At 51.4% G+C, this 26,729-nt stretch overlaps 1 protein-coding gene across 2 annotated transcripts in view; it reads right to left on the bottom strand.

Annotated features, from left to right (window-relative positions):
* The window catches only part of RAB6B (RAB6B, member RAS oncogene family), a 56,821-nt gene that overhangs the window by 24,457 nt on the left and 5,635 nt on the right, over window positions 1–26,729 (bottom strand). For both annotated transcript variants that reach the window (XM_028099212.2, XM_028099213.1), the window contains exon 2: window positions 5,286–5,344. In XM_028099212.2, the coding sequence (XP_027955013.1) occupies window positions 5,286–5,344 (59 nt within the window). The remainder of the gene's footprint in view (window positions 1–5,285; window positions 5,345–26,729) is intronic.

Here is a 26,729-nt window from a genome sequence, read left to right as displayed (position 1 = left end):
CTATACAGCCCTACATAACTGCTCAGTCACACTCCTCCTTGCCCTGCCCCACAGAGCTGCATCCAGGTCTGTGTGAGCCCCACCTGCAACCATCACCCCTGCCCCAGCCCAGTGCTCCACATCTGGCTTCTACAATCTCTGAAATCTTTACTCCCATCAGTACCCACAGTAGGAACCCTCAATAGCTTTCTGTTTCCTGCCTCATGAGCCCAAGCCTCTCTGAGCTTCCAGGGCCTTCCATAGTCCCAACATCTGGGCCTGTGTATCCACAAGGCAGGGCAGGCTCAGAGCCTAGGGCCCAGGGTACTTTTAGGAGGCCAAAAAAATATTTTTTAACTTTTAATTTCTTTTAAAATCAAAAGAAAAATGAACATAATAATAAATATGTAATAATGAATCTAGTCTGGATTATATGTTCTTTTAGCAACAGTTGTAAAATATAGTTTCATATATATATACACACACGCACACACACATATATATATTTAAGGAAGGAAGAAGCAAAGTACCCATAAAGGCAAAAGTGTGTAAGGCCCATGAACATCAAAATGCAGCCTGCCAATAATCCATCCAAAGGCCCCACTCTTACCCTCCACAGCAATAGGCAGACCCCTCCGCACCACACACACACATCATTACACTTTGGACTTCCACAAAGGCTCCTCCTTTAGCACATAATCATTCCTCCCTCCAGCATAGCTACAGTGATATTGTCCCATGCTCCCCTCCCAGAAACTTTCCGTGCCCACTAGAACGGCCACCAATCCCTGCCTTGTCTGAAGCTCCAGAGAGTGCTGAGGCCCAGGCCAGAAGGTCTGACCCCCAATGGGATCAGACTGGGAGGTGCTGTAGTGGGTTGAAGAATGTCCCACCCCAAATTCATGTCCACCTGGAACGTCAGAATGTGACCTTATTTGGAAATAGGGTCTTTGTAGATGTAATCAGTTAAGAATCTCAAGACGAAGAATCATCCTGCATTTGGGAGAGGCCCCTAAATCTAACGAGTGCTGTCCCTTTAAGAAGAGGGGAGGACACACAGAGGCCCAGAGAGGAGAAGGCCACATGAAGACGGAGGCAGAGACTGGAGCTTCACGGCCTCAGGACAAGGAGCTGCGACCTGCAGTTGCCTGCCGCTGGGGGGGGGGGGGGAGGCGCAAGGAAGGATTTTTCTCCCAGAACCTTAAGAGGGAGTGTGGCTCTGCCACATCTTGATTCTAGACTTCTGGCTTCCAGAACAGTGAGAAATTAAATTCTGTTGTTTAAAACTACTCAGTTTGTGGTCATTTGCTACGGCAGCCGCAGGAAGCAAATCCAGAGCCCAGAGGGAAGAGGAAAGCCTCGGGCAGAGCCGGCAGTGATGGTGCAGATCGCTGAGGGGTGAGGGCTCCTCGGACAACCCCCGGCCTGGGCCGGCACAGCAGACGCAGCCGTCCTCTTCCTTTCCCACAGGCTCTGTGGGATCCCTGGAGGGACCCAGCACAGGCGAAGCCTCCCAGTCCTTCAGAAAGGGTCCTGTGCTCTTGGAGCCACCAAGTAAGCTCCAGCAGGGTCGGGGCCCTCACCCCAAGCAGCCCCTTGGGTCAGCGGTCTCCTAACTTGTGCTGCGGTGGGAAATCTAGCGACAGGCCGCTGGCTCTGGCCTTGGCTAGAAGGTCATCTCCAACACCTCAGAGATTTAAAAAATGCTACAGCCTGAGATGGCCTGTGGGTCTCTGGGTCGTCTCCCCCCAGGTGGTGCTAATATACAGCCGAGACAGAGAGCCCCTGAGGGACCCGTGAGAAACCCCGGAAGACTGCTGCTTCCAGGTCCTGGCCTCTGCTCCCAGTGACCCCCGCAGGGGCGTGAAACCTCCCGTCATGGCGCCAGTGCAGGTTTCCAACGGGTGGCCCGAGGACCAGGCCTGCAGGTGTGTTCCATCGGGCCTACACACAGGGAGTCAAGTCTTACCACAGTGCAGGTACCAGAAGTTGTCTTCTACGACAACTTCTGAAAGCAGTTTTTTAGTTGGGGTTTTATACAAGAGAATTACTGCAGACGTTCATCTCACCAGGCTGTAAGTCTTGATCTTTGGCTTCTTCAGGTGAATGGCTTTAGATGGGGTGATGGGGGGCGGGTGGTGAGAGGCTGGTTAGCAAATGTGTCAAGAGGAGAACAAGGGGCATATGTGTGGAGCAGGGGCCATGCCAGGCAGGAGGTGGCAGGGGGCCTGGTCTCCTGAGGCCTGCCAGCTGACAAGGTGGCAACCCCCGGGGCCTGCCAGGCAGACAGGACCCCTCCAAGGGGTGGAACAAAGAAACCCAGCTCTGCATGCCCCTGGTCCCCACAAGTCCTCACGCCAGCCCCTCAGGGCCTCAGGCTTGTCCAGTCCCAGACTGAGGGAGGGCTCACGCACTGCCACCCAGCCTGAGGTTGAACCCCCCCGCCCCCCCCCGCCCTGGCTGAGGGCCTCCCACTGTCCCTCCAGACACAAAGAAGGCACTTGACAAACATCTGCTGTCAGAATGAGTGAATGAGGAACACAGAGATGAGAGCCAGAAGCATACAAAAGGATGGGAGAGAGGGAGGGATGATTCTGTCCTGGGAACTGAGTGTCTCAGCTAATGGGGCGGTGGGGGGCTCTGCTGGCTGATGAAGAGGATGTCTGAGGGGGTTGGTGGGGAGTGGCCAGGGACAACCAGGAACATTCCCCAGAGCCCTTGGGGATCTTGTCTACTTCCCAAGTGTCTCTGCCACCATCTTCAGAAAAACAAAATAAACAATACCATTTCCCCCTCTCTTTCTCCAGAGAGTTCATTAAAATGGCCTGTGTATGCACAGATTTGGATCCCTGGCCTCCCAGCTTAATTACCATTTTAAAGAGCATTGGGAAAGAAATTCTATCTGCTGCAATAACAAAGTCAAAAAAGCCCCAGGTGGGGAAGGTCTTGCTCACCTTTGGGCTTTCTCTCCTTCTCACCAAGACATGTGGCCCCTGTGGCCTCTTGGCCTGGCGGGGTCTGAAAACCAAGGCAGAGAGTGCCTCTCCAAGCCACTTTGGTACCAGAAGGCGCTTGACACCAGCGATGGCCAGGCCCTATGCTGGGCCTACGAATGCAGTGGCAGATCTGAGGGGTCCTGGCCTCAGCCAAACGCAGAGCCCTTCCAAGGGGCCAGAGCACACAGGAGTTCTTGTGGAACCGGGAGACTAATGGAGACCTGCAGACAACGTGCTAGGGCAGAGTGCGCCGTAGCAGAGAGACGAGGGAGGGCCCCATCTGCAGAGCAAACAAGTGCTCTGAGTCTTGATGATTCAGAAGAATGTTATACAGCAGAGAAGTGGAGAGGGAAGGTCATTCCAGCTGAGGTGACACTATGAGCCAAAGTGCGGAGGTGTGACTGTCGCCTGTGTGGGGAGCAGCGAGTGGAGAGGCCTGCAGGACCACAGGATGCAGGCAAGCAGTACGCAATACGAGAGGACAATGGAGATGGAGGTAGGGGGAGATTCTGAGAAACTCAAAGGACATGGGAGGAGTCGAGGTCTTGATCCAAGCCCATGAGAATCACTGGTCACTGCAAAGGCCCTGGGGCCGTATCTGCTGCTACCTACAACCAAGAACAGTAGCCAGCCAAGAGTCCCATTGTTTCCAATGGGACACAAACGAGCGGCATTATAAATAACTTAGTATTTTTTAAAAAATCAAATAATCAAAATAATATCTGCAAGGTCATTCATATACAAACACGCACACACACAAATAAATGCATACCCAGTTAGACTTCAGACTGGAAGTCTGTTAGAACTGTAATCTCAAAGGAAGACCGATGTGGCAGAACTCCCTTATGGGGAGGCCTCGGGCCCAGCCTGGAGAGAACACAATGAAGACAAAGTGTGGCCACGACACATTCTAAAGCCAGTGCCCAGGGTTGTGCAGAGAACTCAGGGCCCCCTCCCAGAGCGGCAACTCCTCCCCAGGCCATTAGTTATCTGGTATTTCAGACACAGCAGAGGAAAAGCAGGGAATTAGAGGAGGCAGAGAGTGTAGTGAGGCAAACACGAGGACTGGTCCTGAGGGAGACAGACAGACTAAAGAGCAGACACAGGACTGTAATCTGCACCGAGCTGGGCTCCGCATCCTCTCTGAGTCCAGGGAAGAGAGGGACCTCTTTGCACAGGAGTCCCCAGTTTGTGCTATAAACACGTGTCCTCTGAGGGCTCCGGAACAAAAGGATTCATGATCAAACACATCTGGGAGATCATGCACACTATATCCCTCTACCAGCAGATCAAAACCATGTATCCATGTAGTAAAAGCCTTGAGAAGTCCTGCAGTAGAAAAGTCGACTGGCTTTTGTTTACCGGTGTTCCCTAAATCTGTATAAGCACTGAACCTTCGTCCCTACCTTTTCTTCTCAAGTAACACCAGCTAACATCTCTTGTAACTAGTATCTTACAGAACCCACTGGCTGAGAAAAATGATTATTTGTCTCCTTGTTAAGGAAGAAAATATCTCTTTTTCCTTAAAAATAGTTGAAATGATGCAACTTGGTGCCTTTCACAAAAAGCCATAGTTGCAGGGGAAATTCATTTCATCTGCACAATCCTCCTGACTCACCAGTAAGGCCAGGAGAGTGCAATGTTACTAATTCCCAGGAGCTCAGTCTTTGGGCCTCCTGGAGCTACCTATGGGCCACTGGTTGGCCCCAGACCTCTCTTGAGAGCCAGGAGCCACAGAGGTCCCTCTGTCCAGCCTCCTGCCCTCGAACAGCAGTGCAAGCCCATCACAACCAGCCTCTCTCTGGGAAGGAAGTGCCTCAGCAACCGTGCGTGCTCACACACATGCACGTGCCTGTGTGTAGAGGTCCAGCAAACACACCCACGCTTGAGGGGCAAGTTTTCTTACTGCTCTAATTTTCATCTCCCTCGTTTTACATCTTGCCTATCCATTCTCCTCTACATGACGACACTCCAAGGTACCAAACACTGTGATGGTTTAGACCTGCCCACGGGGAGCAAGAGAACAGAGACTGAAACGTGTCCTCTCTCTGTTTTTAGAATTTCCCTCTTGAAAGTGTTTCCTTTACCAGGGTTTGGATTTTCAAAAGGGCTCTGGGTCTTTACTGGGCTGGGGCCAGCACACAGAGGGGAAGCTTTTCCGAGGCAAAATAGACGTCCAGGGGCCCCAGCACCATCGTGTTCTCGTCCAGCGTGAGCAAGCCCTGGGGAGAGGCCAGCATGGTCTCTAGGCGGCTGTCTTGGCTGCAGACACGGGGGGAGGGGGGCGGGCAGGGGCACCCAGGACCTCACCTGGTACGTGTTGTCGAAGCTGTCGTACATGAACCGCGTGATCAGAGACGTCTTCCCGACTGCAAAACAAGAAGAGAGGGGTTCAGCTGGGGCAGCACCAAGCAGGAGGCCCCCCGCCGGCCCCAAGAATTCTCACCACCCACACCCAGCTCTTCCTTGAACCCCAAGAGCCCGAGTGAGGCAAGAACCATATATGAACAATCAGAGGAAGTTGGTGTAAGACAAGATGCTGCTCTCGCTTGGGCCCATGTTCACTTGAAAATACGTCCTTGCCATTGGCCACAGGCTGGGATGGAGGCATGCTCCTTTTTCCCCCATTCACTCAGCCTGGGAACTAGTAAGCAGGGTGGCTTTCCAAGGAACCAGGGGGGCAGTGGAAGTAAATGGGCTATCACCTAGTGTCTCTCAAGGGCAGGACTACTTTTTGTAGTGTGTACCTCATGGTCTAGCTCCTCACAAGATGTTTAACATCCTTGGACCTTGCCAGGTAAACACTGGCGCGATCCCTAGGCACTATGTCAACCCAGGACTCCCGTCCCACATTTGCAAATGCCCTCGAAGGGACAGTAATACCCCCAAACAAGAACCACTGGCATGGCTGAGAGAAACCAGGTAGGCTCTTGGAAATTCCACAAATGTTGCTAATTTCCCAAACTGCGGGGCATGGCTGATGACCTAACCCTGTGCAGGTCCCCTGGGGCCTGGCATGGGCAGAAATGCCTACTGCAGCATTTCTTATTATCTGGGAGGGCAGGAAGGGTGACAAAGGAACATCTGCCGGGTCAGGCCTAGCAGGGACTGCTTCTCTACACTGTCCCATCAAGTCTTTGCCATGGGCCTGGGAGACTCGGAGGGGAGACTAGCCCAGCTGGGCTTGGCTCAGAGCCCCTCCTGCTCTGGGCTGCAGGAGACAGACAACCCTTGCAGGGAAAGCAAGAGTCAGCACCTGAAGGTTCTCCATCCTGCCTCTCCCTGATTCTTGGGTGGGATGTCCACAGGCTGGGTCTGGTGGGGTGGCTGGTCACTGCCTCAATGGAGCAGGGCAACCCAACTTGGCTCCTCTGGGAAGGGTCCTTTGCCAATTTTGAAGCCTTAGTAGTACACCATATAAGAGACAAGCAACCATCTTCCAACAGCCAACATTTCTAATGGAAAGACAATTGTCTTCTAGCCAGAAGGCACATTTGACAGACTGGGGCAAATTTAGACGGCCCCATCTTTGACCCAGAAGTGATTAGCTGGATTCAAATCCTAGCTGGGGTGCTATTTAGCTGTGTCATTCTGAGGTGGCCATCGCTCCTCTGGACCTCAGTTCCTCATTTTAAAATGGGTACAATAACATCAAAGACTTCAAAGAGCAGTGGTAAGAATTAAATAAGAGTGCCAGGAACATAGGAAATGCTTAAAAGTGGAAGGAGGCAGCAGGTAACAGATATTGAGACAATTTCCAGAATATCAGATAAAAAAAAAATACTACCACGACCACTGGCTTGACCTTGCCCATCGTATGTCTCTTCATTTGGCTGTTTCTGACTTGCATCCTTTATAATCAAACTATAATCATAAGTAGAACACTTTCCAGAGTTTCTGTGAGTTGTTCTGGTAAATTACGGAAACTGAGGAGGGTCATGTGAACCCCTGAATTTGTGGCCAGTGGTCAGAAGTGTGGTGTCCTTGGGGAGCCCACTTGTGGCTGGCATCTGAAGTGGGGGGCAGTCTCATCAGGGCCATGCCCTTCAACGGGGGGGGTCTGATGCCAGCTCTGGGGGGCAGTGCTGGGTCATATACCAGCTGGTGTCACAAGAGCCACATTTCTATTCCAAACATCTCTGGGGTGAACAGTGACATACCCATGATCTCTTCTCATCTAACTTGGAAACCGAAAGGTATTAATCTGTTAAGTGCTTTCCAATTGCTTTAAATCTCCCTTTAACTTTCACATGAAGGTGAGAAATGGAGGTTTCCCACACAAAAAGGCCTGGCTGCAAAGTGCTAAGGGGACCACAAAGTAAAACCTGGAGCCAGCAAGAGGCAGACAAAATCGAAGTGAACACAGCATCCTCCTTTTCTAAGAGAGAGTGGAAAGTTACCACCTCCTCAGGAAGATGGGGGTCGCAGGGCCCACTAGTAATTTCCCCAGGCAGTGACACACCGCATCTCGTGTCTTGGCGGGGACAGGGGCGAGCATCACGGAACAGGACGGGGAGCAGGAAGGATGACACCAGTTCTCCTCCTGCACCGGGTCTTCCCTGGGGCAGCCGAGCAGGCAGGGAGGAGAGACCGTGGAATCGCAGAAAGTAACTAGAGGAAAAGGAGGTCCGTGGAGTGGCTGAGAACTTAGGGCTTAGAAATCCCGCAAGGGTGACAAAGCCAAGTCACCCCATCTCGAGGCAACAGCCACTGGCAGTGGGTGAGTACTGGCTCACAGGGTGACTGCCAGGTGGAAGAAGAAGGTCCCGAGACAACAAGCTGTTCACTGGGGCTGTGCAGGAGGAACTTTCAGGTGTGGAGTCCTGCCAGGATTTCCTGCACATTCCCACAATAACCATGGTGGGCAGCACGCGCCTCCTGTATTTGCAGAGCGTGCTCCAGGCACATGCCAGGGGTGCCAGGCACAGATTTACCTGACAGCAGTGAGCAGAAGACACGAGACCCCTCCCTACTGGAAGCTTGCGGGAATTCTGCGCTTGCAGCAACACCACGCTAAGTTCTTAACATGGTTTAGGCCTCAACTCTGAAGCAGGTGCTCACACCATCCTCATTTTCACACACAGGGAAATGAATTGACAGCTATTTGCCCAGGGCCAGACTGCGTGGGGCCGGGCTGGGGTGACCTCACCAGGGCACAAGCTCCTCTCCCTGACCCTCCTCAGCATCTTGGGGTCACATTGGGTCTCAGGATTCTTCCAGGTCCCTGCTACCACCACTATGGATGTCATAGGATTCTGGAAATGGCCCCACCAAGCCAAGGTTCCTTTTCCTTGGGACCAGACAGAGATGGGAGGCTTTTCCCCAGTGGGGCCATGCTTGACCCAATCTGGAAGGTCAGAAACTGGGAAGTGAGAGGCACAAGGGGAGTTCAGCATGTGAGGGTGAGCGGGCTTGAACACCTGGGGCCCAGCACCCTACCCGAGGCCTGGACTGAATGATGGGTTCATTACTGACATGCTGCAAAAGGGAGTAATTTCTTAGCTGTTCCTCCAGGCCCGTCTTTCTCATTTCTCAGAGCAGAAGCCCACCCTCTTGCCTGCCTCAGAGCTTCCCCGAGACCACCCCTACTCTGTCCACAGCTGCCAGGATAACGTGGGTCAGACTCTCCACAACTGCCCTGGGTGGAAGGTCTGGGAACCCGCAAACGGCGAGCTGGCCCCGCCCACCTCCTGGGCGTCCTGTTCTCTCAGCCTCCGCGTGAAGGGTGGCAGGACAGCGGCAGCCGTCACCCGACTGGGCACTACCACTGCGCCAAAGGCGGGGGAGGCCCCAGAGGGGCGGCGGCATCCATCCTGCTTTCGACCGGCCCCTGCCGCCTCTGGGAGCCGTCCAACCCTCGCAGCTCTGTTCTCAAGGTCACCCTGTCCCGCATGCCTTCTAACAGCTGCTCTCAGACAAGGCCGGAGCAACGCAGAGCTGTTTCTGAGGACAAAGATTCGGCTCCACTGGCAGGATTATATTCAATAAGCAGGCGTATCGTTACTGAGCTCTCCTCTCTGCTCGTGGCTCAGCAACATCTTCTGGTAGTTTAGTCCCACATGATCAAGCAGGGAGATGCATTTTTCCTCTTTCAACCAAATGAGGGTGAGAAAAATTCATTACTGAGCATTTGCCAGGAGTCTTTACAAAGAAGGAGACTGACTCTCTTCCTGGGCTTCTACTCAGTGCCAGACAAGAAATGTGGTGCTTAACTTAGGTTCCCTCATTGACTCCTCGTCACGATCCAGTGAGTTAGTTATTGCCAGTAAGGTCACAGAGCTGGTAAGCACTGGAGCTGGCGTATAAACCCAGATCTGCTGCCATCATCCACACCCCATGCACAACATTGTGCTGGTTTATGGAAAGGCCTGACCAGCAGCAAAGCAGGAGATCACAAAAAGCAGGGGCCCAGGTGGCAGGGCAGTCAGGAAGGCCACAAGGAGGCGGCAGGGCAGTAACCGAGCTGTGGGAGGGTGAGGCAGAGCGGGGGTTCCAGGTGGACGGACAGTGGGAGAAAAGGCACAGAGGCAGAGAAACAAAGCTCGTGACAAGGGACAGGAGATGACAGGCCAGGGGGAGCAGAAATGTGTCCAGGAGCCATGGGGGACACACCGGGAGGTCTCCACATCTGAGTTTTGTCTCAGGGAAAATGGAACCCACCAGTGTGTGAGGAGAAGCGTACGTGACAAACACTGTTCTGAGGAAGCTCCTTGTGGCCGGTGGGTTGATTTAAACCAAAATCCACCTCTGGGGCTGGCTGTGGAGGGAAGGAAAGGAGGGAGGAAGAAAGGCAGAGAGAGGCAAGGCCAGCAGGGCAGGGAACACACCAAGGAGCATGGATTCTCTCCCAAGGGTGGCGGCAGCTTCTGAAGGGTCTTAAGTAGAGAGGTGGTGGGAACAGGTGTGGCCGTTCATAACATCCGTGATGGCCCACCAAATATTCCCCATCCCCGTGCTCTTTTTACAATGTGCCACTGATACTCTGTCTAGGGGGGAACCTGGGCGGGTTCCCAGGTTGACTCTCAAGACTGGGTGAGAAAAGGCAGCACAGCCTCTGTCTGGAAACTGGCCCTTCAACCCAGCCACCATGCTGTGAGGAAGCCCAAGGCAGCCTACGTGAGGGAGGACCACATGGAGACACCCGCCTGGCAAGAAATGGAGGCCCCCACCAGCAGCAGACCTGTGGGTGATGGAGCCTTCCAATGATTCCAGGCCCCAGCCTTGGAGCCATCAGCTGATGCCCAATGAAACAGAAACATACCTTCCCTGCCAGGACCTGTCCAAACCATACAGATTCCTGAGCAAAGTGAATATTCACATTGTCTTATGCCACTAAGTTTTGGGGTGTTTGTGATACAGCATTACATAATCACAGCAACAGATCTGTGCTTTAGGAGGAAAACTTACGGCACTTCGGGCAGAATAGCTTACAGGGGCCAGATTGGGGGCAGCAGTCCTGCGAGAGACAGCAGATCTCAGTGAAAACAGAGGCAGTGGGGCTGGGGAGAAACAGAGCTAGGGAGAGCGGGACTTAGTGACTAGTCAGATGTGGAGGAGAGCCCAGGACACCTCCCTGTCACCTGGCTTTGTGACTAGCAGATGATGGAGCCATTCCTTAAGCCTAAGTAAAACTGGATGAGGAGCAAACCCCAAGTAAGTAAAATCACCTGGATTCAGGTCACCCATAAAAGTTTTTTTTTTTTTAATTGTCAGGCCAAAGCACAAATGCCAGCACTAAATTCAGAAAGAAAACCTTTAAAAAATTATTAGCAATAGTTTTTCAGTCTCATGAGCTGAGAATCTAAGCTTATTTTTCACTCTTGTCATTATCATAAAAGAGTTATTTTCTTACCCGAGTGTGAGCTGCTGACCCAGGGGTTTTGCAAACCTGTCCAGATGAGCTCAGTCCCAAACACCCTGGAAATTCTACCAGTGCAATGTGTATTGAATGCCAGCCCCTCACAATCAGCTACCAGCACCCACCTGGACCTCATTCCACCAGCCTCCCATAGGCTCCAGTCCCCATCTCAGGGTGGGTCCCAGATAAGCAGATTTTTGTACATTTGGGTGGCTTCTAGGTAGCTGCAGAGGCCTCTCTACCCACTCAACAAACACCCACTGGGGGGCTTACTCTGTGCCAGGGCCATGCTGGGCACAGAATTCCCAGCGAGAAAGCAGGTACATCCCCGTTCTCCCCTGCAGCCCTGCTCCAGTGAGGAGCTATTCAGGGGCAGATTCCTAAAGTGCCAAGCAACTTGGGAGGGACTGTTGAGAGCCGACCAGAAGACACGGACACTCGGTTGGAGAACTGCAGTGGTCTCCTGAAGGAGGTAGCCATTTGGGCTGGGTCTTAATTGGTGGGGACGGGGCATCAGGTGGAACCATGTCCCCAGGGGAGGGACTGGATGGAGCTGGTGATGTGAGGCTGAGGTATCCTCTGCATACAGCTGTCACCCACACTTCTGCATTGCTGCCACGTGAAGCCAAACCCTCCCAGGACCTTGGGGTCAGTGGCTATGAGGGCTCCAGGCTTGGCTTGTGTCCAGGCCACAGGCTGACAGCTGAGTGGGCCCTGACCCCCCAGACTCTTGCTCTAACACTGTCTCCCTCCATGAAGGACCCCTCTCCACCCTGTCATCTCCATGGCAGGTGTGGGTGTGGGTGTGGGTGTGGTGTGGTGGAGAGATTGCTGAGAGGGCCAGAAATGGGGCAGAACATGAGGGAGAGCACAAGAAATTAGCTGGAGACTTTGTGGAAGGTCTGGCAAGACCTGGCAGAGCATGAACCGCCCACAGGGTAGCCTAGCCCTCTCGCTGAGTTAAGCCAGAACCTTGGCCCATAATCTGTTCTAGGCCACACATTCACATTTACCACCCACACTAGCTATGGGATGCTGCTGGACAGTGGGGTTCCATCTGGTTTTCCTTGGGGACACAGAGCTAGGCCCAGAGTGGGAGGCAGGAAAGACCTGGAAGAGCCCCCTGCCACTTCTCGGCCACCCTGGCAGCCTACCCACCTCTTTGATACCTGTGTTTTTAGGAGAGTAGTCTACATGCCAGGGAAATGGTCTCTGCATCCTTAGCCCACAGCCAGGCTGAGGTCAGAGAATGTCTGTAGCTGTCAGAAGGCAGCCCTCAGGACTGAAAAGGCAAATCTGCTTCACCACTGCTGAGGCCAATAACCTGTTCCTAGGTTGGGCCCAGGTGACTCAGGTATTCCATCAGCTCAGTTTCCAAACCACAAGTGGGAAAAGCTGTATGAGTGCTGGGGCAGGCCTGCCCGCTGAAGGGCTCAGTCCTTGCCCTGCAGCTAAGAAGGAAGCCAGGCCATCCTGGGCCAGTGTTCCTACTCTGCAGGGGCCTGGGAGAGGACTCCACTGTTCCCCTGCACCCCGATGCCCACAAACTCCCCCCTTCTGGCTTGACCATGGGGTGCACAGCCCCTGGGTCCTACACTGATGAGAACCAGTGAGACACCATCTACATCTCTCTGACCCTCGTTTCCTTTTGTGCTGTTTTCAGAAAACAGAAAAGCCTGCTTTAACCTTCCTACAAAGTTGACAAGCCTGGAGGGCTAGGGGCCAGGCTCCCCACTCCACACCCACCCTGCCACCCCATGTTCAGAAAGGCAGCTCCAGACCAGGGCTTTGCCAGCCTACCCGAGCCCTGAGGGGCCAGCTGGCTCACTGTAGGCTAAATGAGGAAATGTGAAAAATCCCATTTCAAACCGTCCCCCAAAAGACTCAGACAGTAATTAAGAAAAATGCAAAGCTCTTCATTGGATACTTTAATTAAGTGTGTTAATTCCCTCTGACAGAGGATGCTCAGCCACCTGGGCCTCACTGAGGGACCCAGGGAAGACAGAACAGAGGAGGGAGAAGGGAGTGGGAGGAGGGGTGGGCAGGATGGTGGTTGGGGCTGGCTTGGCCGAGGCCCTTTCTCCTCCTCCAGTTGGGAACCTGACCTGCTCCTGCCCCTCTCACTTCCCCACTGTCCTCCACCCATCCCTATCTCCTCTGTGCAAGCCCAGTGATCCTACGAAAGCCTACTCTGAGTCAGGGGCATGGGGTGTCATCCCCTCCCTTGGTCCCCTACCAACATACATCTCAGCTCTGCCATTCACTAGGCTAAGAGGTCATTATTCCAATGAGGTCGGGCTAGATGGTCTTAAAGGTCTGCTTCTACCTTGGGGCTGGTGACAAATGCTTACCAAGCCTGAAATACAGCTTGAAGAAAGCACCAACACATGAGCTCCTCTCCTGCTTGGCCAGGGTCCCTCTGACCCTTGGGCTTTGCCAACCTTCAAACACTTCATCCCATTCCCACTACCACCCCCCACTGGTCTGGAGCCCTGAGAGAGAGGGCTGCGGGCCACTGGAGCCGGGGAGGGGGCACTGGCACGGAGGGAGAGGCTGTGCTGTCTGTGTGTACCCACTGTGGACAAGAAGTGCCTGCACTTATTTGATAGCCTGGCTTAACCCCACCCTGCTTTTTTTTTTTCCTCCAAAGGGGTTATTGGTTACTTTTGAAAATAAAACTGCTTAAAATAATATCAGGATATAGTAGTTACATGTCAGTAACAATACTGAATAGCCTCCCAATCTTTTTGAATACCCCTCTTACGTTTGAGGAGGTCCAAAGCCATCCTCCCCAGCATAGGATCCTTTCTTGTAGCCATGCTGCAGGCCCATGACTTGGCTCTCCCATTGGACCCTCACATGAGACTCCACCAGAAATGGCCAACATGAATCTCTGGGGGCAGGAGAAGGGGATTCCCTCTGGGTTCTGCACAGAGAGGCAGCCCTGATGTGGGTTTCAGCATCAGCTCTTGCCAGTACCCAGCACTGGAACCGTGCCTCCTCCTGGATCAGTCCTGGTGTGACTCAGATTGTTGCTCTAGGCCTGGTTCTCTGACCCTCCCAGAGACTCTGAACTTCCCAATCACTGCTCACATTCATTGTCTGCTCTGCTCGAATCAGCTGGATAGTAAGAGCTGAACTTCCCAATCACTGCTCACATTCATTGTCTGCTCTGCTCGAATCAGCTGGATAGTAAGAGCAGATGTCTCTTGCTTGCAATTGAGAATTCTGATAGGGATATAAGGCAAAAGGCAAGTAAGCTAAAAAGAGAAGGCTGGAGCAGAGTTTGTTTACAGGAATACGTCTTATAACATATTACCCAGCCCCCAAAGTCAGACTAAGAAATTACCTGAGCTCCCCGGCAGGGGAGGGGAGGGGAGGGAAATTTCAAAAACCAAAAAAATAAAGACAAACAAAAATCATGACCAACTGTAAGATTCATAGTATTCATGGGATAAACCAAACTAGTTATACTGAGCTTTTTATAAGAGCTGGACAATAGAAAGTTCTTGAAAAAGTCTGGAGGGCAGAAATCATAGCCAGTTAAATTTACATGCTAATATAATCAACTGGATGAACATCACTGATGAAATGCAAGGATGCTACCAGCCCCAACACCAACTGCCCAAGTCACTGCTCACAGTCCACACCAGTGTTTCCTACAATAAATGATTAAATGAAAAACCAAGGGCCCAGGACTTCAGCTTCTGGTCAAGATGGAATAACAGGGACCAGATTTATCCTCTCACTTGAAACAACCAGAAGACAACACATATGAAAAACAATTTCTAAGACCCTGCAACGAAGGACGGTAAAACCTGAGAGACACAAAACAAATGACACGAGCCCCACACTATCCTCAAATTGATGCTCTGAGGACATTGCAGGCCAGAGCACAGGAAGGATGGAGCCAGGTGGACTCCCCGAACTGAGACAGCGCTGAGAGTCCAGAGAAAACAAGGCAGCTAGAGTTCACAGGGCAGAGTGCTAGAGAGATACAGAGAGAGAAAGAGAATTCCAGAACATCCTCAGTCTTCAGCTGAAGATGGATCAGCAAATGTGTGTAAGGAATCTACTCAAGGTTGGGGAAAGGGGCACCCAAATGGAATAAAAGAAATTGCCTGGCATCTACACAGGCCTGGGAATAGTGCCTATTCCTACCAGCCAGAGTGAAAAGTCTCAACATTTACAGTACACTGGGCTGCCGTGCCTCAGAAGTGGGCAATAATTAGCCCCATTCTGGTGAGCACCACTCCAGTCCCAGCTAACAAATCTTAGGACTATTTATAGGAATACAAAAACTATCCAATACACACCATGGCAAAACTCACAATGTCTAACACCCAATAAAAAATTACCAGGCATGCAAAGAACACCTCAAGTGGGCAATAATTAGTATGACTGAGCACCACTCCAGTCCCAGCTAACAAATGAGAATGCTTATAGGAATACAAAAACTATCCAATACATACATTAGCATGGCAAAACTCACTGTCTAACATCCAACAAAAAATTACCAGGCATGCAAAGAACACCTCAATAGTGGGCAATAAGTAGCCTCAGACTGGAGTGTCCAGGCCCAGCTAACAAATTGTGAGAATGCTTACAGGAATACAAAAACTATCCAATACATATCATGGCAAAACTCACAATGTCTAAAATCCAATAAAAAATTACTGGACATGCAAAGAACCAATAAAATAGATCTCTAATAAGGAAGAAAACAACCAATTAATCAAAACCAGGCCCAAACTGACACATGTTAGAATCAGCAGATGAAGACACAAAAAATTTTTATAACTCCATTTCATATGTTCAAAAAGTTAAATAGAGATGCAGAAGACATTTAAAAAGGCACAAATCAAACTTCTAGAGGTATGAGATATAAAAATACACCAGATGGGATTAACAAGTGATTAATCCCAGATTAACTGAAGAATGGATCAATGAATTTGAAGACATGGTGATATCAGAAATGAAACAAAGACAAAAAACAATAGAAATCAATAATTGGAATCCCAGTGAGCTGTGGAATGATGTCAAGTGAACTAATCTATATGTAATTAAAGTCCTCAAAGAACTGGTTGTGGGGAGTAGTGACAGAGAAAAATATTTAAAGAAATATTTACTGAAAATATTTGAAATTTGAGGAAAACTATACACACAGATCCAAAAAGTTCAATGAATCCCAGGCAAAGGAAACATAAAAGAAACCACACCAAGGCACATCATAACCCATTTGCACAGAATTAGTGACAAAGAGAAAATCATAAAGGTAGTGAGGGAAAAAAGACACATTATGTACATAGAAACAAAAATAAGAAGACAGCAATTTCTCCTCAGAAACAATGCAAGCAGGAAGAAAATGGAGCAGTTATCTGTAAAGTACTGAAAGAGAGAAACCTATTAACCTAAAACATTATAACTTTCAGATATATATTATCTAACATCTGTCAAAACAAAAGATGAAATAAAGATTTTTTCAAACATTCAAACACTGACAGATTTCATCACCCGCAGACCCTCACAATGAGAAATGTTAAAGGAAGTCCTCCAGGAGAAAGTGAAATGACACCAGATGGGAATGTGGATCTACACAAAAGAATGATGAACATGAGGAATGGTTAATACATGGTTAAATATGTAATATTTCTTTCATATTATTTAAAAATCTTTGAGGAGCCTGGCAGGCTCAGTTGGTGGAGCATGCGACTCTTGATCTCGGGGTTGTGAAGTTGAGCCCCAGGTTGGGTGTAGAGATTACTTAAAATCTTTAAAAAGAATAAAAATCTTTAAAAAATCATTGACTTTGTAAACAGAAATAACTTTATGTTGGATCACAGACCTAAGAAAACATGGAAGAAAAAATTTTCTGTTACCTTGTCAGAAACCACACAAACCAGAAGAAAATGAAGTGACATTTTTGAAGTACTGAAAGAAAAATATTGTCAATACAGAATTCTATACCCAGCAAAAAATCTTTTAAAAAATGAAGGTGAGAAAAAGGAGTCAAATGCCAAAACAATTTCTGCTAGCAGACCTATAACACAAGAAAGTAAGTTCTTTGGGCAAAGGAACAGGACAGCTGCACACTCATGCTTACATCACACATAGTACATGCACTTAAAGTCTGACAGATCTGGATTTGAATCCTGACTCTGCCACTTATTTGCTGTATCTTAGGTTAGTTACCATCCTCTCTAAGGCTCAGCTTCCTCATATGTACAATGTAGGTTGAAAAGCCTACCCTCACCTCTCATATTATGAATTCTATGAGAACAGTGAAAAGTTAACATTGTAGGTGAAAGGCACATGGGAAGACTTTGTACTATTCTTGCAACTTTTCTAAAGGCCTAAAATTATGTCAAAATAAAAAGTTAAAGAAATATGGTGATTTTTAAAAAATTATGCACATACACGCACACATCCATGTCTCTCAGATTCCTAGCACATTCAGGAAATGGCTTGTTCTGATTTATTAAACATTCTGGTCAACATGAAGTTTTCCTAGGAAACAAGAATATAACTGTACTTGGCATCAACTTAGTCTTTTATAAAGAAAACCAGGACCTAGCTGGGCACCAGGAAGCTGCTGTGAGCCCTTCTAACCATGGGCCAGGAGACTCAGCAAGCCTAGACAAATCAACTCAGTGGGCAGAGCCCATGTGAAACCACCACGTGTGCACGTGTGTAGAGATGCATGCAAACATGCCCAATCCAGCAGGCATCAGAAGCCCTAGTGTGCGTGGAACTACCCGATCCTCCCGGTGTCTTAGCTGTGAAACTGAGAATTTTGTCAAGACAGCATCTGCAGGACTTTCTTGACAACCATGTGAGACCTGACCACACAGCTTGTGTGGAGCTTGTCCCAACCACAACTAGTGCACCTACTGTCTGGACCTTCTCTGCCTGAGTCATCTCAAACACTCCTGTCAGCTTCAGAAAAGGTGCAGAGTCTCCCCTCCAGGTCCCAACAGCAGCACCAGCACCTGCTAGCTTTGAGTACTAGCCACCCTCTACTCCCTGCTCAGATCAGGAGCCCCCACCCACAGCATACACAGTTACCCTCTGGCATGGCTTCCATGGATAGCCAGACCAGGGTGGGCAGAATGGCCCAAGGCTCAGTCCAACTCCATTCACACCCTACACAGGCCAATCATGTCCACATGCCTGAGTAGCTGCACAGGTGCTGTGAAACATTAATTCATAGTGAGGATATGTATGTTTGAGAGAAAGAGGGAGCACAAGCTAAATTCCCACCACCAGCTGATCTTTTGACAAGGCTGGTGTTAATGCAGTTTGGTAGTTAATTGAACTGATAGGAACTCTTGGCCCAACCACAGCACAGAGTTTGGCAAAGTCGTATTCGTGCTCATGTTTATTCCTTCTTCCCGAAGCAAACTGTTGGTGTCATTGATGGTAAAAGCCTCACTAACAGGGAGAGAAGAGTGGGGCAATGAGAACAAGCAGGCAGTGGTGAGAGGCATGGCTTATGTTTCCCAGGTTGTCAGCTGAGGTCCAGTCAGAGCAGCCCTGTGACAGTGGACCCGCAGGCCCCATCCATGGGGGCACTGCTATGGTCTGGCCAAGAGAGCAAGCTCGCTCAGGAGATGGAAGGTGGTGTCCGGACTGCAGGCTAATGTAGGCAGGGCACCTTCCCGGATGCCCAGCCCCCCTCAGAGGACCCTAAGCCGACATCCATGAGTGCTGTCTCTGAGGTCTCCATGAGCACAGGGAACTCTTCTTGGCACTCCTCCTGGCCCCAGCTTCTCCTCATCTCCTGTGTACACCCTCACTCAGCCTGCTCACTGCTGCTCATCTTGCTGCTTTGACAAGGAGGGAACAGGCACATTCCCAGCCCCTGCACCTCTAGAACCAGCTGGAAAGGGAAGAATGGATATGCAGACCTCCCCCTTCAGTCAACAGAAAGCAGCTTTCATGAGGGACTCCAGGTCACCTCCTCAGGGTTCAGAACCTGGGGAGAAGCGATGGCCTTCCTGGTGAAGTTAAGAGATGAGGATCATTGTTTCTGAGGTAGAGAAGATACTCTACATCTCCAGAACCCTGGGCCTGGGAGTGGACACAGGACCACCCAGTAGGAGGGAGGAACCCTGTGTCTCCAGCCCTTGTGAAATCAGGGACAACTGCTGATCAGGTACTGGGGTGACCAGAGGGCCAGGCGAGAGGGAGTGAGCGGAGTCAATACTGAGGTCTGCCCTCTGGACTTAGATGCCTGGGCACAAGGACATGGTAGCCAGGCTCACCCAGTTCCCATCCCACAAGCTCTGATTCCCTAAGAAGCCCTCTCAAAAGCTGCACTAGAAGTGCCATGAGCCATCAAGGACTCTAGAGTTAATCTTGCCCAAGCCCCTCACTGAGCTGAGATGTGAGGTCAGAGAAGAGGGGCCAATTGCCCAGAATCACACAGCACCAGGGTCATGGTTAGATAGTATCTCTCCTGGTTCACAGCTAGATCCCCACTTCAAAGGTTTCTCTGAGCCCATAAGGCTTATGAAGTATGCTCAGGACAAGGAGATCCTGCCTCCTGAAGTCCCAGGGGAAGTGCCAAGGAGCAGCAGAAAGTAAACTGCACTAAGGTGCAAAAGCCTGGTCCCAGAAGGCTTAAAGATCAGAGTGGCTGCAAAATACCAAGTCAGGGCAAGAAGGCAGCTAGAGAAAATTTGATCCAGCCCTGACATGTGATATTATCCAGCATGTGATGGGGAAACTGGGGCCTCCCTCACTCCTGCTTTGGGGGGCCCCAGCCAGCTGTTTAACCTGGAGCAGGTCCTGGCCCCACCCTGGATGCTCCAAATCCTTGTCTGCAAAACAAGGGCATCTCTAAGATGTTTCCTTCCTGGAAAATCTTCTCCCCATCTGTATTAGTTATTGGTTGGGTAATACCACAACCTTAGTGGCTTAAAACAACACACACAGGTTATCTCACAGTTTCTGTGGACAGGAGTCTGGGCATGGCTTATGTGAGTCCTCTGCTCAGGGTCTCACAAGGCTGCAGTCATGGTATCAGCATGGTAGCAACACCTCTTTCTGGGGCTTGGAGTCCACGCTCTTCCAAGTTCCTGTGATTCTTGACAAAATTCAGTTCCTTGTGGCTGGAAGGCGGAGGCCTCCATTTTGTTGGGGCTGCCAGCCAGAAGCTGCTCTTATCTCCTAGAGGCTCACCCACAGTTCCACCCCACATGACCCCTCACAGGCCCTCTCACACGTGGCAGCTTGCTTCTTCAATGCCAGGGATCTTCTAGAGGAACACCCCTGGAGGGACATCCATCACCTCTGCCATCCCATACTGGGTAGAAGCAAGCCTCAGTTTCCATGTGCTATGCACATAGAGGGGAGGGGCTATGCAAGGGCATGGCTCACTCGGGGTCACCTGAGGTCGCACATGACACACTATCTCACATTCATACGTTCCTAAGAGACACCACCTCTACTCTTCACTCAGCCTCTGCTTCCTCTCCCAGAGTGGTGACGCAGCTGGTCGCCTGCAACAGAACCTTATGGGCCTCTCTGCCTTAAGAAGGAAGCTACCAGCTGGCCTAGACAGGGGCTCAGGGTGGGGGAGGAAGGCTGGACCCCTGTTGTATCTACTGCACCGTGCATTTGCACACTGCTCTGCACGGGTCTTGCACACCACATCCAGCCCTCCCAAGCTGAGGTGGAGGGATGAGTTGACACCATCCAGACCAGAACCCTGGCTTAACAGTAGCCTTCTGCAGCACGATGGAGGCCAAGAGGGAGCTGGGTTCTGGCCCCACATGTGGGATTCTGCCCTCTTTTGATGTAGGTGGGAGAGAACCAAGGCGGGTGGTCAGCTGGGCACTTTTTCAGGCCTGCTTTTCAGACTTTGATCTGGGCAGCAGCCTGCGGCACTTTGGCTGGATGTGGGGGAGGAAGGGAGGACTTAATGAATTACAATCAGAGAACTTCTGGATCCTGGTGCTATAGGTGGGATCTGTTAATATTCTAAAAATTTGGCCAATTTGGGGAGGGGGACTTTTTTTCTCCCTAAAAAGAAACCCGTCTCAGAGGGGCTCTCTACGCAGAGAAGAGCAGAAATAAACACAGATCTCCTGGTCCCAAGACTTGACCCTGCTCACAGCTGCCCAGTCTGGGAACTGCAGGGTCCCAGTGGGGCAGAGCCAACCCACCTCAGAGAAGGAGGGACAAAGCCGAGCATGCTCATCAAAGCCCAGCACTTGGCCTCCAGGACAAGGTAAAAACCCTTCTCTCCAGCCCTGCTCCGCCTCGCTGGAGGTCATCAGCCCTCTGCAGCAGCAGTCCCCGCTCCTCACCTCGTCCTCGACCCAAACACAGGTCCCCTCCCTTCTGTGCCCGGTACACATCGGGGCCTCCGTGGGAACCTGCAGACTTTCATTCTGTTGGGACAGAACCTGGGATGGAGGGCACCACCATCTAGAACTGCAAACCACCCTGATTCTCCCAAGGCCTCAGTGCTGCTCCAGGAGCCCTGTGACTGGCACACCTAGGTCTGTCTGTTTCCGGGAGGAGGGCTTCCCTCCTCCGCCTCTATGCTTCCATGGCTCTCCCTTCTCCATTCTTTCCTCCTAGCCCTCTCCCTTCATTGGATGGGGAAACAAACAAGAAACACTTGTTCGAAATGCTTTGCTTTACTCTCTTCAGTCTGCACAGTGTTTACTCCCTGCTCATCAACAGGGTCAGAACAGAACATTTTCTCCATGTCTCTCTGAATTAGCACACCATCCTCAGAGGAACCTGTCTCTCATGCGAAGGGCACAGTCAGCCCTCCAGTTCTGAACCTGGGATGGGTCTCCTGGTCCTGCCTCTGCCCCAGGGGTTAGGGCAATGAGGAGGGAACAGAGGGGGTTCAAATGGTCACAGCTGCATTGAGCTGCTTGTGGCCAGCTTCTGGGCCCATTTATCTCCAGGCCAGCAAATCCAGGCAGAGGAGACACCTCTGCTGAGGACCAAGCAAGGGAACAGGTCTCCTTACCCATCCTGACCTCATAGACAATAAATCTGGCACAGCTCCCAGGGGCCATGGGCAGTGACTGAAATGTGCTTGATTGCTGATAATTAGGATATTCTTCACTCCCCAGCCGCACTAACAAAGGAATAGCCAGGCGGTGTTTAGTAACTTCCATGGGCACTGTCTGGGCAGAACACAGGAGGGACAGGGGGCAGAGGTCACCAGGGCTTTGCAGGGTGAGGTTTCAGTCCTTGAGAATAGACCATGAGCTGCCTCATGGGCAGGGGACTGCACCAATTGAGCCAAGCAGGCCACCCGCTCTGGGCTAGTCCTCTGGCTCCCTGACTCTTGCCCTTTACTTTTTGTGCAGCCAGGCAGCTTGAGATTGGGTTTTTGTCTCCAAGTCAGGGAGTGGGGCTCTCCTTTATACAATGCTGCCCTCCCTCAAGTTCTCAAGGACCCCTAAGCTTGTTGGGGAGCTAGAATTCAGCAAAGAAGAGCAAGGGAATCCATGGGAGAAGCAAAGACAGTGGGTCAAGCAGCCACTGGAAGAGGAACTCAGCAAGGGAGGGAGTGATAGGAGGCTGCCTAAAGGGCCAGGGGAGCTCACACACCCAATGACCAGAGGGCAGAAGGAGCTCATACACCCAACAACCAGGGGGCTGGCGGCGCAGACATCTAATAACCAACTTCAAGCCAAGTGGTACATCCTGTCCTGAGCAGGTGGCAGAGGGGAAGAGTCTGGAAGGGATGTCAGCGGCCCTGGGGCACCCCCTTTGGCAGGACAGAAGCAGTCAGGGGACCCAGGGCATTGTGGAGGCAGGAAGGACAGAGGAGCTCAAGGTGGCTGGTTTTGGTGCAGCCAACGAAAGTACAGTGTAGCCTTGTAAAGAAGCACAAGAGCCCCTCCCCTATGCCCCTTCATCATCCTGAATGATTCTCACCCTATAAAGAACCAGGAAATTTAGGTATCCAGAGGCCTAAATCTGAGAGCTGGAAGGAAGCTCAGGCTCACAAACCCTCCTCTATATTCTATCCTCTGTTCCCTGCTTGGCCTGGTTCAGGCTGCCCGCATCTCTTGCTTCCAATCAGGCCATACTCCACCTTTGTCTTCTACTCCATGAGCATGTCCCTCCTTGGTCAAAACCCCCCAGCTGTCCCCACTGCCTGCAGGGAAGATCCAACCCCTGTGTGTGGAAGCGAGATTCTCTGGGGCCTGATCCTGCTCCCTTCCCCAGGCTCACTGCTTTTTCGAACCATGCTCACCACCTCGCCCCCCACACCTATGCTAGAGTCCAGCCACCCTGAACTATGCCCAATTCCCCCAGAAGTTCCAAGCCCCTCCCAGTCCCCTAGCCGTGGCACAGTCAGGCCCTCTGCTCAAGATGCCTCCCTTGTGTGCCTCTGAATTCCTGCTCACTGTGCAAAACCTCCTCTGGGAAGCCTTCCCTGACACCAAACTCCCCAACCCCCTCCACCTCCCCCCCCCCCGCCCCCCCAGCAGACCACGCCCAGAACCTTGTTTGTGTGCTTAATAGTCACGTTACCACTGGCTGAGATTTATTACCTGCTTACCTCACCAACTACTGTCCTAATCACAACATGGCAAAGCCTCTGCCCCTGTCGTCTGCCCAGGCTGCGCTCCTTGTCCCTGGGGAAGTTACAGAGCCATGAAGATGAGGTGCCCTTCCTGTGAGCAGCTGTGGGGGCCCAGTGGAGCAAGGCTGGGTGAATCTGTCCCACTTCCTGCCGGGATGGGCAGTGGAAAAATGCCAACTAGGGTGTTTGAGGCCTGGGAGCTCTTCCTAGCTCAGCAGTAACCGGTCTGAGTCCTGCAACCTGTGCAGAAGCCTTCCCCTCTCAGAGAAGCACTTTCTTCATCTATAAAATGGGTACACAGCTCCACGCATCAGATCACTTGTGCTCTGCAGCTCACTACACAAAAACGACCCAACAGTGATTTTCAAAACCTCCACCCCTACTTCTTTCTCCCTCATTCATCTACAAAAGGGGGGACTGCTGTCACTGTTCCATTAACAAAATTACCTATCACTTGAGCACTTACCATACGCTGTGATTTGACACTTTGATCTTCATGCAACCCTCAAAAAGTTAAGGATTACCCTGTTGTCTGGTGAGGAAAATGAGCTCGGGGTAGTCCTATTACCTCCCAGCACCACCCAGAGAGTGAGGAGCAGGGCTGGGGCGGAAGTGCAGGACTCAGGAGCACCGAGTAAGTGATGGGGCTGGAGCAGGACCTGGGGCTAGTCTGGTGGGGATACTACGCACCCCACCTGGCACTAGGCCTTTCCCAGCCCTCCCTGCTTACCACCCACCCAGCTGGCTGCCGAAAGAAGTGTCCTGGAGTAGAAGTACCTGGGAGCTGTCTCCTGTTCAGCTGTCCCCCACCAAAGGTCCTTGCTGTACAGTTAGGAATGACTGCATGCCAGCAGGAAGGGCAGGACAGCCCCATCCCCGTTGCCTGGCAACCTGAGTCAAACACACCATCAGAAGAGATGAGCCACAGCACCCCGCGGGCACACCAGGGAGGAAGGCCAAGAATGCCTCCCAGGAGAAGAGGTCGCAGGCTGGACAGGACCCTGCACTGGGGCTTGGCCAGGGAAGTTCTGGGGGAGACAGTTAGCAGAGGCCCTGATTACATGCCTTCCTCTGCAGTGCCTCTGACCTCTCTAGCCAGCAGTGCTATCTCCAGGCTGGGAGTTTTACTGGCTTGGCATCATACCCTGACCTGGGGCTGAAGTACAGGACCAGAGTTAGTGCTCCACTGGCCTGAGTGGTCACCCAGTCCAGTAGCCTCTGAGGATATATTGAGAAAGCCAGAGAGCGGCTGGGGCTTATCCAGCCACAGAGGCTGCTGGTGGCTGACCCCGAACAGAATCAGAGTCTCCAGGGCCCTGATATCTCCAGGCCTGAAGGGAGGATGAGGCCAGGAGAAGGGTTACCCCAGAGCAGGTGGGAACCTGCCGCTTGGTTTGCTCGGTTCTTCCCAGTGTAGGAATTCTCCGCTAGAACCAGGAGGGCATCTACCTCCAGGGCAGGGCAGGGCTGACTTGGGAAGGCTTTAGTTGCCCCCACACTCTCTACAACCAACTCCCTTCAAACCACCCCAAATAAGCAGTTCATTCTGTGTAAGAACGGAGTGTCTGCCATGCAGTCCAACTCCAGTAGACTCCCACATGGAGACCCTGCTTGCTTCTTAGAGCAATCCCCCTGCCCTCCTTCCTGCTCAGGGCCCCGGTGCCCCTCACCAGCCTAGGGGAATCAAAGGCCTCTTCCCATCCACCCCCATGCTGTGATCCACTGGCTCATCCTCAGCAAACAGCTTGGCACATAATTCCCCAGGAGACATTTACAGCAGACTTCGAGTCTATAGGGCCTCCGTGGTCTTCTGTCCTCTCTTCCCCACAACAGGGTCTGAACCTGCCTTTGAGGCATGAGGTCCAACAGATCAGTATGTGTTTCTCATAGTGACCTGGGTTCAAATTCAATGCAGCCACACTAGCAGTGAGTCTGTGGCCATGACCAGCTCTCCCTGAGCCTCTATCTCCTGACCTGCAAAACAGGGAGAATTTCACATCTATCACAGATGCCAGGGAGAAAGTACCCTGTGTGCAGTCTAGGGCATAGCGGGTATTCCTAAATGCCACCTGAGGTTACCTGGAGGAAGAACACAGAAACCGGGGAGGGTCAGCTCCATTTCCCAGGAAAGGCAGACTTGTTCTGGACCCCTCCCCATCCATCATCCTCTCCAAGCCCTTAGAGTGAAGAATCCTTCCCAGATGTAGGTGTGACTGAGACACTCCCCAGCAGAGGACCTTCCACCAGCTCCCCACTTCCCTCAGAACAAAGTCCCAGCTCATGGCCAGCCTCTGGAACTTGCCCTCACTTCATCTCCAGCCACAGGGGAAACTGGGTGAGCCGGTTAACCCAATACTGGAAGCCCCTTTCTCTGGGGAAATCCCACCAAGGTATCATGCTCCTTCACTAACTGTCCATCCAGGCCCTGGAAGAAAGCTGTGGTCTCTAGCATAGAATGCACACGACTCAAGTCTTCCTCTCTCCCTGGCTCATGACCCACAGCACCTGCTGGGGCATCAGGCTGCCAGTCTTCCAGTGCATTTACTGGAAGTTACCTTGGCTTTTAAGTCTCCCTTCTGCCCTCAGGAGCAGGGTATCATCTGTTTTCTCCCAGACCCTGGCCTGTCCCTTGGGTACGTCCCCAACTGGGAACAGGTGGTACCTGGCCCAGGACACGTGGTTGAGTCACCTGGGCTCCCACTGGTCTTGTTACCAAGAGACCAGGATAAATATGCTCTTTTCCTAAAAATAAGTCATTTCATTAAATGATAAATTATTCATAACAGTGAACATTTACTTTTTAAAAAGATTCCACTTACTTTAGGGCAATCGTTATAGAAATAAAAAACCCTAAGACACAGTAAGGAACTTCTCCTAGGAGTCCAGAGGTGTTATGAATCTTTATCCTCTCCTTCCCTGTCCCATGAAGCAGAGACTCTGCCTGGGGCCCCATCTCCAGGTGCCTGTCATTTTTGCCCTAGCCAAAGCTGCCCATCTCAGGGCGTGTCTGGTGCTTCTCCCCGGCAACCTCCCTCATCTTCTCTACTCTGTGCTGATAAATGGAAAAGGAGGACAGAGAGACAGTTGAGAAAATGCCCAGCACCGTTTTTCTAGCGGTCCACCCTGGATGTCTATGGATTTTGCTGTTCACCTTAATCTTTTCTCACCTTAATCAATGGTTCTGCCCAACAATTTCTCTAAGTGATTTACACTGAGACCAAATAGCCCTGCACATTCAATGGTTCATTCATTCAGCAACAGTGGAAGACACAGAGGGCGGAGGACAGAGAGACTCCGCAGCCTGGACGGACACAGACAGTACCACTCT

The sequence above is a fragment of the Eumetopias jubatus genome, unplaced genomic scaffold, assembly GCF_037043125.1.
Source record: "Eumetopias jubatus isolate StellerSeaLion01/CBP00866 unplaced genomic scaffold, mEumJub1_p1.0 scaffold_1, whole genome shotgun sequence".
Classification (NCBI taxonomy): domain Eukaryota; kingdom Metazoa; phylum Chordata; class Mammalia; order Carnivora; family Otariidae; genus Eumetopias; species Eumetopias jubatus.
This window is presented reverse-complemented; position numbering and strand designations above follow the sequence as displayed.